Raw genomic sequence first — 16,177 nt, forward strand, 5'->3', positions numbered from 1 at the left:
CTTTCTCTCTATAGGAGGAAAGTTTTGCCTAAACGAATTAGCTGAAATGAACTGACAATGGATGATGATAGTGAAGGGAAAGAATTATAATTACAAACTAAATACTAAAAGTATATAATGCTAAAAAAAGGAATATATAAAATTATAATTTTGCTATTTTAGCATCCATTATATCAAAGCTGACACATATAAAAGTATCCTTGACTATATGTCTTATGTCTATAGACATATATTCCCTGCTAATATATGTCTAATGTCTATAGCCAAGATAGAATAAGATGCCCTTTTATTTTCTGTTCATATTTATAATAGAAAAGTTTTAACTCAACAAAAACATAGAAAATTTTGTTCAGTATGGGTATCATTTTTCAGACAAACAAATGAACAATCTCTCTTATGTTTCCTTTGTAGAAACAATAGTACTCCCATAAAAATTCATTGAAGATGAGCACATAGATAAATAGATAGACAGATTGATAGATAGATAGACAACGTCGTGCTTGAGAGCAGAAATTCTAAGGATGAGGAGCAAGAGAAGGCGAACGCGAAGCTGCTGGCATGAACTCATTTGCCGCTACAATAAGATAAAAGAAAAAGATAAACAAGGATTCATAACGAGTAAAGTTTGGACAGATAAACAGATCAACCCCCAATGTAATATGAAGAGTGTCATAATTTAGATTTCAGATAAGAAAATAGAGAATTTGTGTTTACAAATTGCAAAGATAACTGATCATGTTCATGATGTATGATAATCAAGAAACCAAAGAGCCCCTCAACAGATATTTCAAGAGAAGTGCATACCCCTAGAGGTGGAGGGGACTATGAAGACGTGCATAGGCGCGTTGTCTGGAGGCAGAGCTAGGCGAAGGGGATAGAGCTTGCCATTGAGACGACTACGGGAGCACACAATGATGTCCTCGAGTCCAGTCTCTTCCTCCAACCTCTGGATCAAGTCCTCTAGCCTACTCCCTTTGAGCTGAAAGCTCAGCCCTTCAACTGAATCATCAGCGTTCCCATCATCGTCCACAACATAGTAGTATATGAGGCGGCCTTCGTATTTCTTTGATGAATCATCCGAAGAACTAGACTGATCATCACAACAGTCAATCCTCCTACCCAGACAAAAACTACTTGTACAAAACTACAATTCCAATCACAATGCATGTTCAAGCTTCATGAATATACTCTTTAAATAGGCTCTTAAACAAATTTAGAAGCTTAAAGTTTGATCATATTTGTTGATGGAACAATTCGGCTAATTATCCAAATAATACACGCAAAATCTAGTCTTTCATTCTAGTATATCTTAACCTTCACATTTATATCGATTTTTTTTTATTTCAGCATCCTTAACTATAGTTATAGCCGACTTTATTATATATTACGCATTCCCTAATTACGGTCAAGGGCATATTCCGGAAATAAACAAACATGAAATTTGATCAAATTCTTGTTCATCTTGAAACTTAATAATCAGCCAGAAAAATCCATGAAATTTCAAAATTTTCACAGTTATCCCAAGGTGAAGATATCTGATCACCTACATAGTACTATTCTTTATGAATATACGATGTTGTTTAACTCATCCATGGTGGCATTCATGTGTGATATTCTGTCCGGTTACCGAATCAGATACAATTTCATAAAAAATTATGCTATAGGATAATTGCGAACAAATCAAAATTTGATAGGAGTATTTTTTTCAGCTGACTTTTACGGTTACGAGACAGAACAGAATTTGATCAAGATACTAATACAAATGATAGTACTAATATACCTATTCAATTGATTTATTTACCAAAGAAATAGTAATTTACAGAGAAAAAACACTGACCAGATTACTCGGCAGGCGGAGACTGAAATTGGAGCACCTGACGTCTTCCTCCGTCAAATCCGCGTCGGAGCGCATCTCCACAGCCTCAACATCCCACAGGATCCAGTCGTGGTGCCGGTGCGGAATATCGTGCGTCACCGAATTCCGCCACGGCGGCAATCCGCCGTTGGCGCGGAGGTAGTTTCCGTACCTGGTCTTGAGCCTGATCTGCATCCCCTCCCTGACCGGCTCCCACTCCACCGACGAGTCCAGCTTCGGCGGCACAGACTGCACGACCTTCCTTCCGGTGACGCCGAGGAGGAACTCCTCGTCCTTGGCCGTCAGGTACTTGCCGGAGCAGCTCCGCAGCCGCACCACGCCCTCCGCGCCCTCCACGAACTCCACCGCCCAAATCGCGGCGGCGGAATCCGACCGATCCTGGAAGACGGAGGCGCCGTCGCCGTCGGCGGTTAGGTATTTCTCGTGGCGGCTCTTCAGCTTCACGGATTTGGCTTTGGTGAAGAAATCCATGGCGGAATCGATTGATCGGATTTGATTCGATTTATTTTAATTTAGGGGAGCAGTGATCAGTTTCTTACCTGTATTTGATTGGATGTAAATGGCGCAAACATCCAGCAAAGGGAATTGGAAATACATATTTTTAAATTTTTTAATTAATCTCGTTAACAGTTAACCGTGGGCAGTGGCAGTCTACTACTTTGACTCTCAGCTTAACTCTATTAATAAATACGTATCTTATTTCATTTTTAATATGTTAAATGAATAAATTTCGAATTTTATTAATTAAGTCTATTCATAATTATTTTACAAAAATATTCAAATTTTTTATGTATTTTAATAACATTAAATATGTAAAAAAATAGTACTAGTACTTATTAAACATGTGAGCGGTGCTCACATAAGTAACTATATATAATAGTTAAGAATAAAAGTTGAAATAAACACACACAGATTAATTGTATACAACAATGATAGTCTTAGGGAGTTTAATTTTAATTAGTTGTGAATGTGAGAGCAGCAAATGACCGTTGAATTTTGAACGGTGGTGTCGGCACTAAATCACGAGTTGGTTTGCTCGTTCGTTAATTAATTATATACATATGCTTCTGAATTCTATTATAGTATTTCAGATTCGAGCTTGTAAGATCCAATTTTTAAGTGTGATGTGTATATATTAGTATTATTAAAAATGTGAATTTTATACAGATTTCGATGAACTCAAAATAAAAATAAGAATTTTCAAAACTTCAGAATAAGTTTGGATAGTGTGGAATGTAGATTAATTCGCAATGCAACTTGCAAGTGGATACCAGAAATTGCATTCACATTCAATTATTGCCGTCAAGTGGATCACCTTTTCTTCTCGAATTTACATAGTAGAATTTATTTCCGAAAAAGTACCTTATTAATTAATTGATTTTAATTAAACTAATATATTAATTGATGACGATGTGGATTTACAAAAATCTACTACCTCCATCCACCAAAACTTGTCCAATTTTTCCATTTCCATTCATCCTTCAAAATTTGTCTTATTTCACTTTTACCATTTTTTATAGTGAACCTCATATTCCACTAACTCATTCCTACTCACATTTTATTATAAAACTAGGACGCACAATCCACTAACTTTTTCAACTCACTTTCCATTACATTTCTTAAAACCCGTGTCGGGTCAAAGTGGGACAAATTTTGGGGGACGGAGGTAGTAAGTAGGATGTAAAAAACAATATCTACAAACACAAAAAAACATCACAAAACTGCAACCAAATCTACAAACACCTCCAAGAACTCACTACACAATCCCCCTATCACTCATCTGGTTCATAATCCTAGCAGCATCGTTCAACCTATTCGCTCTGTCATAAATGGAAGCAACACAAAGATGCAGCTCCTTCTTGTTAACGTTGGGATCCTCCAGCAGCCTCTCGAACAACACCTCCACCTTCCCGAACTCCCTCCCCGCCCCGTACAGGCTCATCATCTGAAAATGCACCTCATCCGAGAACACGCACCCCTCCTCCTGCATCTCCGCGTACACTCCCTCCGCCCTCTCCACCTCCTGCATCTTCCCAAACGCGTTCAGCACGAGCGCTATCATAGTGGAATCCGGGAAGTATCCAACTTCCCTCATCCTCTCAAACACCTCAACCACATTCCCGTACTTCTTGTACTTCGAGAACAGGCTCATCATCCGCTCAAACACCGATATGTCCTTGATCTCCCCTGCCTCGGCTGCCTGCCTGAACACCCAAGTGGCCTCCTCGACCCGCCCGGCTCCAGCCAGGATGAGAATGGCTGTCTCTCTAGGGATGTTGCTCGGGTGCCTCAGCTCGTGGAGGAGGCGCTTGGCGTGGCCAACCAAACCGGCCCTCTCGTATGCCACAATCATAGTCTGGTATAAAACCTGATCAACCACGATGCCAGAGCTACGGAGCTTCTGAAACAGCATAGCAGCGCGGTCTAGCTTCCCTGCCTTCCCCCAAATCGAGATTATGGTCGAATAAGTTATGGTGTTCGGCTCAATCCCTCTGCTCTGCATCTCTTGAATGAGATTATTAGCCTTTTCATGCTCCATCGTTTTGCCATATATCATTATCATAGTATTGTATGTCACAACGTTCTGATCAATGCTCTTCCTCTGCATCAACCTAAACAAATGTATTGCCTCACCGAAAAGCTCTGCATCGCCGTACACTCTCAAGAGAGTGTTGTAGCTAACCACATTCGGCTCAATCCCGAGCTTCCTCATGCTCCAGAACAGCTTATCCGCCTCCTTCGCCATGTCAAGCTGCCCGTAGACATCGATCATTATGTTACACGACGTGAGATCAAGCGAGCAATTCGTCTCCCTCATCTCGGAGAACAGAGACAGAGCTTCGAGAAACTTGTGATTCTCAACGTACATTGTTAAGAGCGTCGAGTAACTGACTGTATCCGGCATCACCTCCGCCTCTTTCATTTCGTCGATCAAAGACCTCGCCTCACGGAAAAGCTTCGCCTTTCCATACACATTGATCATCGAATTATACGCAACAAGATCGGGAACGATGCCTGACTTCTTCAATCTAGAAAAAATTGCAATCGCCTTGGAGTAATCACAGAGCTTACGAGACAACTCAATCAAATTGCTGTACAAGACCAAATCCCCTGTGATTCGGTCGTGCTCCATCTTCTGAAGCCAGGATAATGCGTCGTTGAAGAGGCCCTCCTTGCCGAATTGAGTGATGAGGGTGGAATAAGTGTATCTATCGGGGGAGAGGGCTCTTTGGCGCATTTCGTCGAACAGGCCGTGGGCGAGGTCCCACTGCTTGGCGCGGAGGACGTTGCGGAGGGCGACGTTGTAGGCGAAGACGGAGGGGGTGTAGCGGGCCTCGTCGTGCATCCAGTCGAGGAGGGCGAGGGAGCGGCGCCAGTCGGGCTCGCGGGAGAGGAGGGAGACGAGGAAGCGGGTGGAGAGGGAGCGGTTCTTGTAAGGGGACATTAGGGCGAAGAGCTGGCGGTCGTCGGAGGTGCTGTGGATGGAGGAGAGGAGCTCTTCCATGTCCACGCTGTGGTCGAGGAAGGCGGGGCTGTGGCGTGGGCGCCTGGTGTGGTTGGCGGAGGAGGAGGGGGATGCGAGGATTGGGAAGTGGGGGTGGTGTTTGTTGGCATGGTGGGAGGGGAGGAGGATGGTGGTGGCGGCGCGGCGGAGTTGTGGAGGCGGAGGATGAGCGGGAAATGGCGTGTGCGGCGGAATGGCTAAACTCATCTGTCATCTACGCGAACGGCGGTGATGGTGTGAGGTGGATATTCATATTATCCATTTTACATCTTTTTGGAATACCCAATTAAAATTATTTTTCTTATAATTATTTCCAGAAGATTTTTTTCTCTCCAGCAATAATCGTCTTTTTTTTATTTCTCACATACACACCGAACAAAGCACCGGAACCAAAATTTAAATAAATTAGTGTTGTAAATTAAAAAAAATGACTTCCAATTCTTTAATACTCCCACAATCCCACAAAGATTATCACATTTTTTCCATTTTCATCCATCCCACAAAATTTGTTTCGTTTTTACATTTTTTGGAATTATTGGAATTCTGAGAGTATTTCAATTCAATCAATTAAACTTGTTTTTTCTTAACTATTTTCAGTAGATTTTTTCTATCCAGCAAAAATCACTTCTCTTTTAATTCTCACATAGTTACACCAAACAACCAAAAAACTTATAAATTAGGTTGGTATAAGTAGTAAACAAAATGACGTAGATGGATAGTACTGTATTTTTTAAATATTCTAAAATTGGAAAGTATATGTACTACTCCCTCTAGGGGTGTCGAAACGGGTAGCGGGTATCGGGTAATTTTCTACCCGACCTGACACCCGGCGGGTATTGGATACCCGCTACCCGATGAAAACGGAAAACGGGTCGGGATCGGGTATTCAAATTTGGGATTTGCGGGTATCGGCCGATTGTTTATAATTATATTAGTATTTTGTAATCATATAACATTTAAATATGAGCTCACAACATTTTTTTTTTCTTTTTTCCTTTTTTATCAGAGTTAAGTTTGTTTAACTTTTAAAAAAATCTTTTAATTATAGTAACACATACAACACATACTTACATAATTTTTAGAATCTTCATTTACATATCTTATATATTCATGAAAATAATAACATAATATATGTATATTATATACAAGGTTTAGACTTTGGATATACATATATATATATATACGAATGATTCATAACTCATGTTTGGACTTTGAATGTTTTATTTCTTTTTGAATGAATTCATCCAAAACAAGGATACTTACGGATGATGACCAACAAGTGAGCATTAGCATGTTTGGACTTTGGATGTTTTATTTCTTTTTGAAATAATTCATCTAAATCAAGAATACTTACGGATGATGACCAACAAGTGAGCATATTATAGCAGTAATTAGTTTCGAAACATCTTGAGCATGTTATGTCAGTATAATATGGAGTAAAATATACAAATAACAACAATAATAAGATTTAAAAAAAAAAAACAAAAAAAAAGAGGTCGGGTCGGGTACCCGCGGTGTCGGGTGCGGGATACCCGACTCGGGTATCGGGTAATACCCGACACAATGCGGGACGGATATCGGGTAATACCCGACACAATGCGGGACGGATATCGGGACTGCCTTGGAGCCGAAGTCGGGTGCGGGTACCCGCGGGTACCCGTTTCGACACCCCTAACTCCCTCTATCCCATTTTTAGCAGTCTCAGTTAGTTTAGTCTGTCTCGCATTAGGAGTCCCAATAAAAATGGAATCACATTTCACTATTTTTTTTAATCGATTTTTTCATCAGTTCTTAAAACTCGCGCAAAACTTAATGTAATTGCTAAAATGGGACGGATGAAGTATTTTTAGCACGGACTAATTAGAAAATAGTTATATTTGAAGTACGGATAGAATATTAAAATAGTCAATTATATATGATAGTGAGGATAGAATATTAAAATAGTCAATAAATAATTACTACAATTTTAATACATGGTTAGAGATCAAATCTCATCATTGAAGTAGAATCAGAATGATGGATGAGATAAAAAATATAGAGGTTATATCTTGAAACCGTGAAGAAATAGGTGCAAGTGTAGAATATCATTTTTTGGGAAGTTTCTCTGTGTATTCCATCATTTTAATTATTTTTAGGCTATTTAATTTGCATCGTTGACGTACATAGTTAATCGGGTGTTCTCACTATTTGAGGTTTGAATCTTCAATTTATGACTTCGGTTTGCAACTCGTCGCTACGTGGAAGTTGGACTGGAGTTTGCAACTCCCGAATCACTAATTGGGTTTTTGCAATTTCGATTTCTATCGAGAACATCCGAACTGAGGTAAAATTGTGGTTTAATTTAAAGAGTTTAAATATTATACTAAAATTAAATGCAATTCAATTAGAAGTTTTTTTTTTCCCTCCCAATTACAAGTTAGTGGAGTAGTACTATGTATTAAATACTATACTTCATTCACATTACAAAAGAAAATGTGGCTTTGACCTGAGAATATGGGCCGATAGACAAAGTATGTTTTACAAAACATCATTTGTGATTTGTGAACATGGTTATCGTGTAATCTATTAGAGTTAACATTATTTTATTGTTTTTATTTCCATTTTTGTTTTTATTTTTACTTAAAAATTTGTTATTGTTGTCAATAACTTTATACAGTAATATACATAAAGTTTATTATTGATCTTTATTTTTTATATAATTCAAATAAAAGAATAAATAAAGTTTTAATTTTTATATACTCCAGTAAAATTAACATTGTAAATAACAATCCAAATGGGCTAGGTGCACAAATACTCCATGTCTTATAACCCAAAATGTTTCTTACCTAAATTCGAATTTTGTCATGGTCAATTCTTGTACTAAGTCCAAAAAATTAGGCAATTTTGATAGTTGCATCTCACGGTATTTGCATCATTTATGCCATAACGCAAGGTTCTATTATTTCGCAACGTTAATTTAAATTCCACCAACTAAATTCTAAGTCAATGTCTTATTAATTACCGGTCACAACACGTTAGACCGGCCATGATAATTCTCGTTTGTTTCTAAAGAATAGTTCATCTCTATTTAAGTATTTAACATTTAAGAAGCTCTGGAAAAATGGGAAAAGAAATGTATCACGAATTTCCCATAAATTGACGGCAGTTGTAGTCTATAATACGTCGAGAATTAGCATAATAATGACAATTAACCATTTTAAATAAAAATTATATATAGTACTATTATTTTTATTTGTAATGCATCAATTACATAGAACTTATGAAATTCGAAACTATCATACTATACATTGAAAGAGTATTTTTTGTAACTATCATATAGTACTATTATAGTACTATTGAAAGACCAATTTTATGATCTTTAGACTATAGACTATATTGTTTGAGGGTTTGAGTAATTTTTCTTCCAATTACGTATACTTTAAATGAAGTTTCCAAGAACCTCAATCTGTCATTGTATTACTTAAATTAATTGGTCTTATAAATTTTTCCTCTTGAAAACAATTTGCTAAAAAGGATGTAGAAACTAGCCATGGATGTAAGTGTGGATATATGTTAATAATAATGAACATGCGACTGTGATTCAATTATTTAAAACCTATAATTAGATAATGCTATATTATTATTTGCTAGTATTAATACGACAATATTTATGCTCTAAAGTTGAATACACCTATTTCGGAATCTCAATTTAATTTGAGAGAGACAAAACTAAAAATTTATAAACTGAAAAAAGTTCAATTCGAGTGACCCTAATTAAGTTAAATTTAATAAACTCCCATTTCGATAGAATGAATCTGTTAATAGTAAAAGACCCATAAGATTGATCCGAATATTGGTGAATTAATGTTTTTGTTTTTTTATGATCAGGTGTTCAAAATCAAGATAAGTGTATAAGAGAAAGATATTCAAAAATTAATAGGACACTCCAAAATAACAGAACATGTACTCCAGTAAGTACTATTTTCTGAGATGATGAATTTTTAATTTTTTTTTTAAATAATACTTTTCCTAATTTAGCTCATTCACATATTTCTATTGCAAGCTAAGGGATATTACCTTCTAGAATGTAATTCATTCTCTTTAAAATACCAAAAATTACTAACTGAATCTTGTGTCACATATATGTAGTGAACCACATTTTTCTTTACAAGATGAACCCAAAAAAACAGGTAGGCATTAAATAGAGAGTTTGTAGTTGGTACGTACCAACCAAACAATAAGATAAGCATTAAAATTTAACTATTTATACATTTCAAAAGACTACAAAACTTAGCCTAAATTATTAATTTCTGACAGTCACAACTCACATATAGAGATCGCAGCTCTGAAAAATCACTATTGTCGAATAAATGTAAACAAATTTTAGATTCGTTTTCTTATAGTGATCAAATATTTTACTTTTACCCTTCTTAATGTTCAATCAGCTTATTTTAGATTCGTTGTCATATATGATCAAATATTTTATCCATACCCTTTTTAATGTACAATCAACTTTCAATTAATAGTAGTGTGAGCAAAATATCTACAATCAAATCGAAATTTAAAATTCGATTAATAGTCAAATGATCAAAAAATATAGTACTATTATAATTACAAACTCAACAAATACAAAACTTTTGTGCCGAACTATTTTAATGGCATTTGGTGATTAGATTTTTAAATTTTTATATTTTTATATTCATTCGACTTTGAATTTTTTCAATAAATTTTTATGCAATTTCAGATTTTCGAATCTGATTGGACAAAAATCCGATCCAAAATCTCAATGCTCACCCTAAATCGATACGTTAGTAATGTTTGTATTTAGTTGCATAAGTAAATAGCTATAAAACTTAATCTATCTTTAAGTATAAAGAATTACTTCCTTCATACCTGATTAACTGTCTTGTTTCGAGTCATTTAACTAAAAAAATGAATAGAATAATATTCTTGTTATAGAATATGAGTGAAGAGTTAATGAATCTATTTACTAAAATTTGTAAAAAGTAATAAGATAGTTAATTCAAATGGATAAGAATATATTAGACAATTACAACGGACGGTGTAGTAATAAATACCATTAACATATGGTAACGACTTCTAATCTTGATTCCAAAACATCTTTGTGGAAAAAATGAGTCCATTTTAATTAAAATTTAAATAAATAAAAGAAAAGGTGAAGGAGGTTGAACCAAAATGAAGCAGCATCACAACAGCAAACCTCCCACCTTCCACCCAACTCAAAATCCCAATCTCAATCTCAATCTCAATCTCAATCTCAATCTCCCCCAACACTAACCCCACCCCCGCAATATCTGCCTCCACACTTCCCATCCCCCAAATTCATGGGAAGAAGAAGAAGTAGAAGATGAAGAAGCTCAAGAAATACTACCTCCAGCTCAAACACCCCCACAAAATGGAGCGCAAATGGATCTTCCCCCTCGCCATCGGCTCCGTCCTCTCCCTCTTCCTCCTCTTCCTCACCACCCTCGCCTCCCCCGACGGCCTCCCCTTCTTCCCCCTTCGCCGCTACTACTCCTCCGCCTCCTCCTCCTCCGCCGCCTCCATCTTCGTCGAGTCGCGCCTCCACCCCCTCCCCGTCCCCGACCTCCCGCCGCCGCCGCCGCGCTTCGCCTACTTGATCTCCGGCTCCGCCGGCGACGGCGCGATGCTGCGCCGCACGCTCGAGGCGCTCTACCACCCGACGAATCAGTACGTGGTGCACCTCGACGGCGAGAGCTCCGCGGATGAGAGGCTTGATCTGCTCAATTACGTCACTGCGCATCCGATTTTCAGCAGATTTGGGAATGTGCGGATGATTACCAAGGCTAATTTGGTCACTTACCGCGGCCCGACGATGGTGGCGAATACGCTTCACGCCGCTGCGATTTTGCTCAGGAAGGGTGGGGAGTGGGACTGGTTTATCAATCTCAGTGCTTCTGATTATCCACTGGTTACTCAGGATGGTAACGATTTGTCTTTAATTAGGTTTTTGTTGTTTGATAAATTTGGAATCTTCGTAGTTACTGAGCTTAATTTGGATGTATTAGGCGAGTTTGGAGTTTAATTGTTCTGGTGTTGTTGTTGTTGATTAGATCTGCTGCATACGTTTTCGTTCTTGCCAAGGGATCTCAATTTCATTGATCACACAAGTAACATTGGCTGGAAAGAGTGAGTGGCCTTGCTAACATGATCTAATTGTTTCGTTTTCGTGTTGGTTATTGACAATTCTGGTTGGATTTAGGTTTCAGAGGGCGAAGCCTGTGATCATTGATCCTGGGCTGTATATGACAAAGAAGACTGATGTGTTTTGGATCACACAGAGGAGAAGTGTGCCAACTGCTTTCAAGCTCTTTACAGGTGTGTTGCAATCATTCAATCCTAATTTTTAATTATGTGATTTTGTCCTTGAATTGTTCTTTGTGTGAGCAAGTGTTGCTTGTTTTGGGATCTGGTGAAGATGCTTCACCTTTTTGTCTTGCCATGTGTATTTGCTTTTTCATGAAAACCCAAATATAGAGATTAGGCATCTTTCTGTGTTGGGATTCTGAGTATTTATGATTTTTGAGATCACTGTTGATATTCATTTCCTGGTTTTGCTATGTACTGGTCTTCTTTAAGTAAAGAGCCTGAATTAGAATTCTTTCCAAAAATGCAGTTTTCTTGAATTCCCAGTTTGATGCGGGTTATGTTTTACTTCCATGCCCATTACATTAAGGAAATATTATATGGATATGGAAATTGTAACTGAGTTTTGAATGTTACTATCTTAAGTGATCTCTTACTCAAATTGCATTACCAATTAAATTTGAATAGATCGACCTCTGTAAGTAATATCTAGCATGAGTTCAGAAAGGTACAATTAATTTATATCTGTTTTTATTCATACTTTCCTTGCTATTTTCATCCATTATGTTGGGCACAAGTTTTAAGCTACTTCTTAGAGTTTTATGATGAATGGCTTTGATAAAATTTAAAGACGAGGGGTGTACCTGGAGAGGTGAAGTAATGTGAGGTTGATTTACAGGTTTTCTCCAAATTCCCCTAAACTTAAATTCCCATGCTGGGCCTTCTTAAACCCGCGGTTATAAGAATGGAGCAAACTAATTGGAATGAAGTATTCATATAATTTTTGACAGATATTAGTCATCAGCAGCGTACATTCATCTCTAAATATGATTTCAGTGAACACATTGGGTTATTATAAGATTGAATTTGAGCATGGCACATGTGCTGGATCTTGATTTTTCCTGTAATTTAAATGTTTTCATTTCCAAATGATTCCTGTATAGGACTGAAGTTATTTTCTTACAGGCTCTGCTTGGATGGCACTCTCTCGACCTTTCATCGACTACTGCATATGGGGATGGGATAACTTGCCCCGAACAGTCCTCATGTACTACGCAAACTTCATATCTTCACCAGAAGGCTACTTCCACACAGTCGTTTGTAATGCTCCCCAATTCAAAAATACCACCGTGAACAGCGACCTTCACTTCATATCTTGGGACAACCCTCCAAAGCAGCACCCGCACTACCTAACTGTCGATGACATGCAAAGAATGATCGATAGTAACGCTCCATTTGCTAGGAAGTTCCATCATGACGACCCGGTGCTGGACAGGATTGACTCTGAACTTTTGCTCCGGGGCAAAGACATGCTTGTCCCTGGTGGCTGGTGTGCAGGTAGTGGCGAAAACGGGACGGACCCTTGTTCTGTTGTGGGTAATGTCACAGTTCTGAGACCAACATCCGGTGCACAGAGATTGGAAAAGCTTACTAGTTTCCTCTTGTCGGATAATAATTTCCGACCAAGGCAGTGCAAATAGCAAAAAGCAAATCTTCTCGATGGCCATTTTGTTTATGGTGTCATGAAAAGTAGATGGCAAGATGGGATACATATTATATTTCAGTTAGGAGGAAAAAACTACTCAGAGCTCAAATTTAAGTTCTAATTAGTATTCATCACGAAGAAATAGAGAATGGGACCGTTCTTTTTATGATAGTACACGTTGTCATGACCCTCGATTCTTGATCTTGATGATAACTTGTAGTTTTGAGGTCCTTGCAGTCTCTGTATCAGCAACGGGATGTCGTGGCAAGAAGGGGATGCGTACGGAACTTCTCTTGTCGTGCATTGCATTATCCTGGTACCATTTTGCTTTCATTTAAACACTAGTACGCTATATATATAAGAGTAAACGAGAGGTACGCATCTTTGTTTATTCGTATGTTGTCTGTATGTGTATACCGTTTGATAACATTCTCAATGATCAAAATCATTTACTTCTTGCAGCCATTGTTTCTTTCAGTTTGTAGTTTGATTTAGTTTGAGTATATGTTGGCTGCATTTTTCTTAATGTAGTGTGATTTATGAAAATATGATTCGACTGTTTTTCTGGACATGAACTCAGAGTTGTACACTTACATTTGAATTTTCCGATCTGCACATGTGTTCATGTAGTAGTAATTGATGCTTTCGTCGAATTGAATTCGGCTTGATTGATGATGCTTGTGTCGCTTCCTAGTTAATGTCAGTCCGAGCAGATTGTGTAGTCTGCTCGTATTAACATTCAACTTACGAGCAGGGATACCCGCGGAAAAATAAAGTATACTCATTCCATTCACTACCAATAGCCTTGTTTATCCATTTTAGTATGTCCATAAAAATTACTCTTTTTTTCATTTTTGATAACAAGGTCCACTATTTTTTTCTCAATTTTTAGACATGATGTGTACAATAAGGTTGATAGTCCTAATATAAAAATTGTGATACAAATTTTATTACATATCTCGGTTTTAAATTCAATTAACATAAGTGGTAAAAAAAGGCTACTCAAAATGCACAAGAAATGGAACAAAAATAACAGATTGTGTAGGCAACAAACCAAAATATGTCTGATCTACTCAATCTATTTTTGAAACATTATATGCTATACTTGGTATTAAAATTGTTTGTCACAGTCAACCATCTGGATCGAATCATCACTAAAATCACCCCCACACCAAAAAAAATAACTCTACAAGATTGCAAGCAAAGATACATTCACATTATAAATTATTGGAGAGTGGGAGAGAGAGACATGCATACCTAACTTGAGAGAAAACAGGCACGTTCAAGTGAGTGATCTTTAGATGAGAGAAAGAGAGATCAAGAAAATGAAGGGAGTTTTGTCGAGGAGAGAGGAGGGCTTCGTATCAAATTAATATAGTGAGCCTCATCTCTCCTGCGACAAAACTCCCTTTCACTTCCTTCCACCAAAATGTGTCCCAACTAGGCGACTACGAAGACATGTCACTCGGCCGAGTGGGACAATCCGTCCAACCACTTGACCGAGCCTTGTGCGGGGATGGGGCAGGGCATGATGATGAATGAATCTCACATTTGTAAGTGATGAAGGCGGCTAAGAGTGACATTTAAAGGAATCTACTTAAGTCTAAGCAAGGCAGCATTAGGGGAAGGTGTTATTTGATTTCTACTTAGTAAGCCACTTGACTTATTAATTACTTGAATATACAGCTGGCTGTATTAGTTATACCGTCTAATTCTTGTTAACATCTCCTTCATTGCTTCATGTATATATTAATGATGTCAATTTCAGTTGTATTATTAATTAATTTTACACATTCAATTGGAACCACAGTGATGTAATAACTTCATAAATCCGTACGTTACTATGGTTTATAGCTAACATTAGTAGCCTTGGCCAACTCGCCTTTTTTTCTATGAATAACAAAATAAATTGTTGTGTGCATTATCACAAGCAATTATGACATGCATAAAACAATGTATGAATATTACTTATACTATATAGTAATACCTTCGAAAAGATAAAGAGTCGACACTTAATTTTGCACAGTAATAGAGAGCAAACAAAAGTCACGTCGCAGAAGTGAGACACTTGCTCAAACCAATGTCAGATTGGAACAAGTGTCATCTCTCCTGCGAAGTGACTATTGCCGCTCGATCTAATTCGCTCTCTTTTCTTCCCTTTCTCAACACAACACTAACACATGTATCTTTTAAAATGAATTGTATGTTTCTATTTACGTGAATTGTATTTATAGAGGGTTGAGATATGAGCAATATTAAAGAGAGATGGAGAGCTGGAATTAAAGTCTATGAGTCAACTATATAATCCAATGGTTCACACTCACGTTGATTTCTTCTCTTCCCAGTTCCCACGGTTTATTTTCTTTGAAGGAGTCCCGACTCACTTAATAATAATAACACTATAATTTTCAACTATTGTCTATTGAACGACCTTGACAATTTCAAATTTTCAAGACTTAAATATATATTATACATAGCTTTATTTTTTACCATATTAAAATATGTATTATTAATGACCAGCTTTGTGTAGATGTAAGAAAATGCGTTGATTATTAGTTTCAAGTTTTTTAATTTCATTCTTAATTAGTTCACACTATGTTTGTGTTTATTTGACAGGTTGCAAGACTTTCTTCGGATATATTTACTTAGTTAGTTTCGTGCTGATTTCTAGGAAACACATAATCTTTTTAGTTTGGACAATTAAACTTATAACCAAATTCAAATATGGGGGCAAAATTATCTAATACAACAGCACAAATACTTTTAAACAGCTATCCATAGTAAATTTGGACTAATCCTCGTACCAATTCATCAAATGGAGATTTCCAAGTGTCATATTGTTTAAAATATTATAAAACATTACAATAAATTCATTTTATAGGGACACAAAATTAAAATTATAATTACTGTAAAGTTGAAAATGGCTAAAATTTAGAGTGAAAACAGTCTATAAAACATATAAAAAAAATAGATTTTTATCTTA

At 37.1% G+C, this 16,177-nt stretch overlaps 3 protein-coding genes across 4 annotated transcripts; 1 reads left to right on the forward strand and 2 right to left on the reverse strand.

The window, feature by feature from the left end:
* Positions 1 to 317: 317 nt before the first annotated feature.
* LOC125204237 lies at positions 318 to 2,439 on the reverse strand. The gene is made up of 3 exons (XM_048102836.1): positions 1,838 to 2,439; positions 805 to 1,090; positions 318 to 574 (listed from the first exon to the last, which is right to left on the reverse strand). The coding sequence occupies exons 1-3, from the start codon at positions 2,345 to 2,347 to the stop codon at positions 516 to 518; spliced, it is 855 nt and encodes a 284-aa protein (XP_047958793.1). The 5' UTR covers positions 2,348 to 2,439; the 3' UTR covers positions 318 to 515.
* A 1,132-nt stretch (positions 2,440 to 3,571) lies between these two features.
* LOC125204227 (pentatricopeptide repeat-containing protein At5g39980, chloroplastic) lies at positions 3,572 to 5,635 on the reverse strand. The gene has a single exon (XM_048102822.1). The coding sequence runs from the start codon at positions 5,586 to 5,588 to the stop codon at positions 3,633 to 3,635; it is 1,956 nt and encodes a 651-aa protein (XP_047958779.1). The 5' UTR covers positions 5,589 to 5,635; the 3' UTR covers positions 3,572 to 3,632.
* Positions 5,636 to 10,523: 4,888 nt separating this feature from the next.
* Positions 10,524 to 13,655, forward strand: LOC125204233 (beta-glucuronosyltransferase GlcAT14B-like). Of its 2 annotated transcripts, XM_048102831.1 has the most exons (5): positions 10,524 to 11,326; positions 11,456 to 11,531; positions 11,605 to 11,720; positions 12,675 to 13,085; positions 13,432 to 13,655. In XM_048102831.1, the coding sequence occupies exons 1-5, from the start codon at positions 10,729 to 10,731 to the stop codon at positions 13,530 to 13,532; spliced, it is 1,302 nt and encodes a 433-aa protein (XP_047958788.1). In that variant the 5' UTR covers positions 10,524 to 10,728; the 3' UTR covers positions 13,533 to 13,655. The 2 variants fall into 2 exon arrangements, with proteins under 2 accessions (XP_047958788.1, XP_047958787.1); XM_048102830.1 differs by having other exon boundaries at positions 10,527 to 11,326; positions 12,675 to 13,655.
* The last annotated feature ends 2,522 nt before the right edge of the window (positions 13,656 to 16,177 follow it).

This window comes from Salvia hispanica, chromosome 2 (assembly GCF_023119035.1).
Source record: "Salvia hispanica cultivar TCC Black 2014 chromosome 2, UniMelb_Shisp_WGS_1.0, whole genome shotgun sequence".
NCBI lineage: Eukaryota > Viridiplantae > Streptophyta > Magnoliopsida > Lamiales > Lamiaceae > Salvia > Salvia hispanica.

Coding starts and splice junctions, on each gene's coding strand:
- LOC125204237 (XM_048102836.1), bottom strand. CDS start 2,347: ATGGATTTCTTCACCAAAGCCAAATCCGTGAAGCTGAAGAGCCGCCAC. Junction 1,091..1,837: donor TCCGCCTGCCGAGTAATCTG/GTCAGTGTTTTT, acceptor TGTGATGATCAG/TCTAGTTCTTCGGATGATTC. Junction 575..804: donor AGTCCCCTCCACCTCTAGGG/GTATGCACTTCT, acceptor ATCTTATTGTAG/CGGCAAATGAGTTCATGCCA.
- LOC125204227 (XM_048102822.1), bottom strand. CDS start 5,588: ATGAGTTTAGCCATTCCGCCGCACACGCCATTTCCCGCTCATCCTCCG.
- LOC125204233 (XM_048102830.1), top strand. CDS start 10,729: ATGAAGAAGCTCAAGAAATACTACCTCCAGCTCAAACACCCCCACAAA. Junction 11,532..11,604: donor AGTAACATTGGCTGGAAAGA/GTGAGTGGCCTT, acceptor GGTTGGATTTAG/GTTTCAGAGGGCGAAGCCTG. Junction 11,721..12,674: donor TGCTTTCAAGCTCTTTACAG/GTGTGTTGCAAT, acceptor ATTTTCTTACAG/GCTCTGCTTGGATGGCACTC.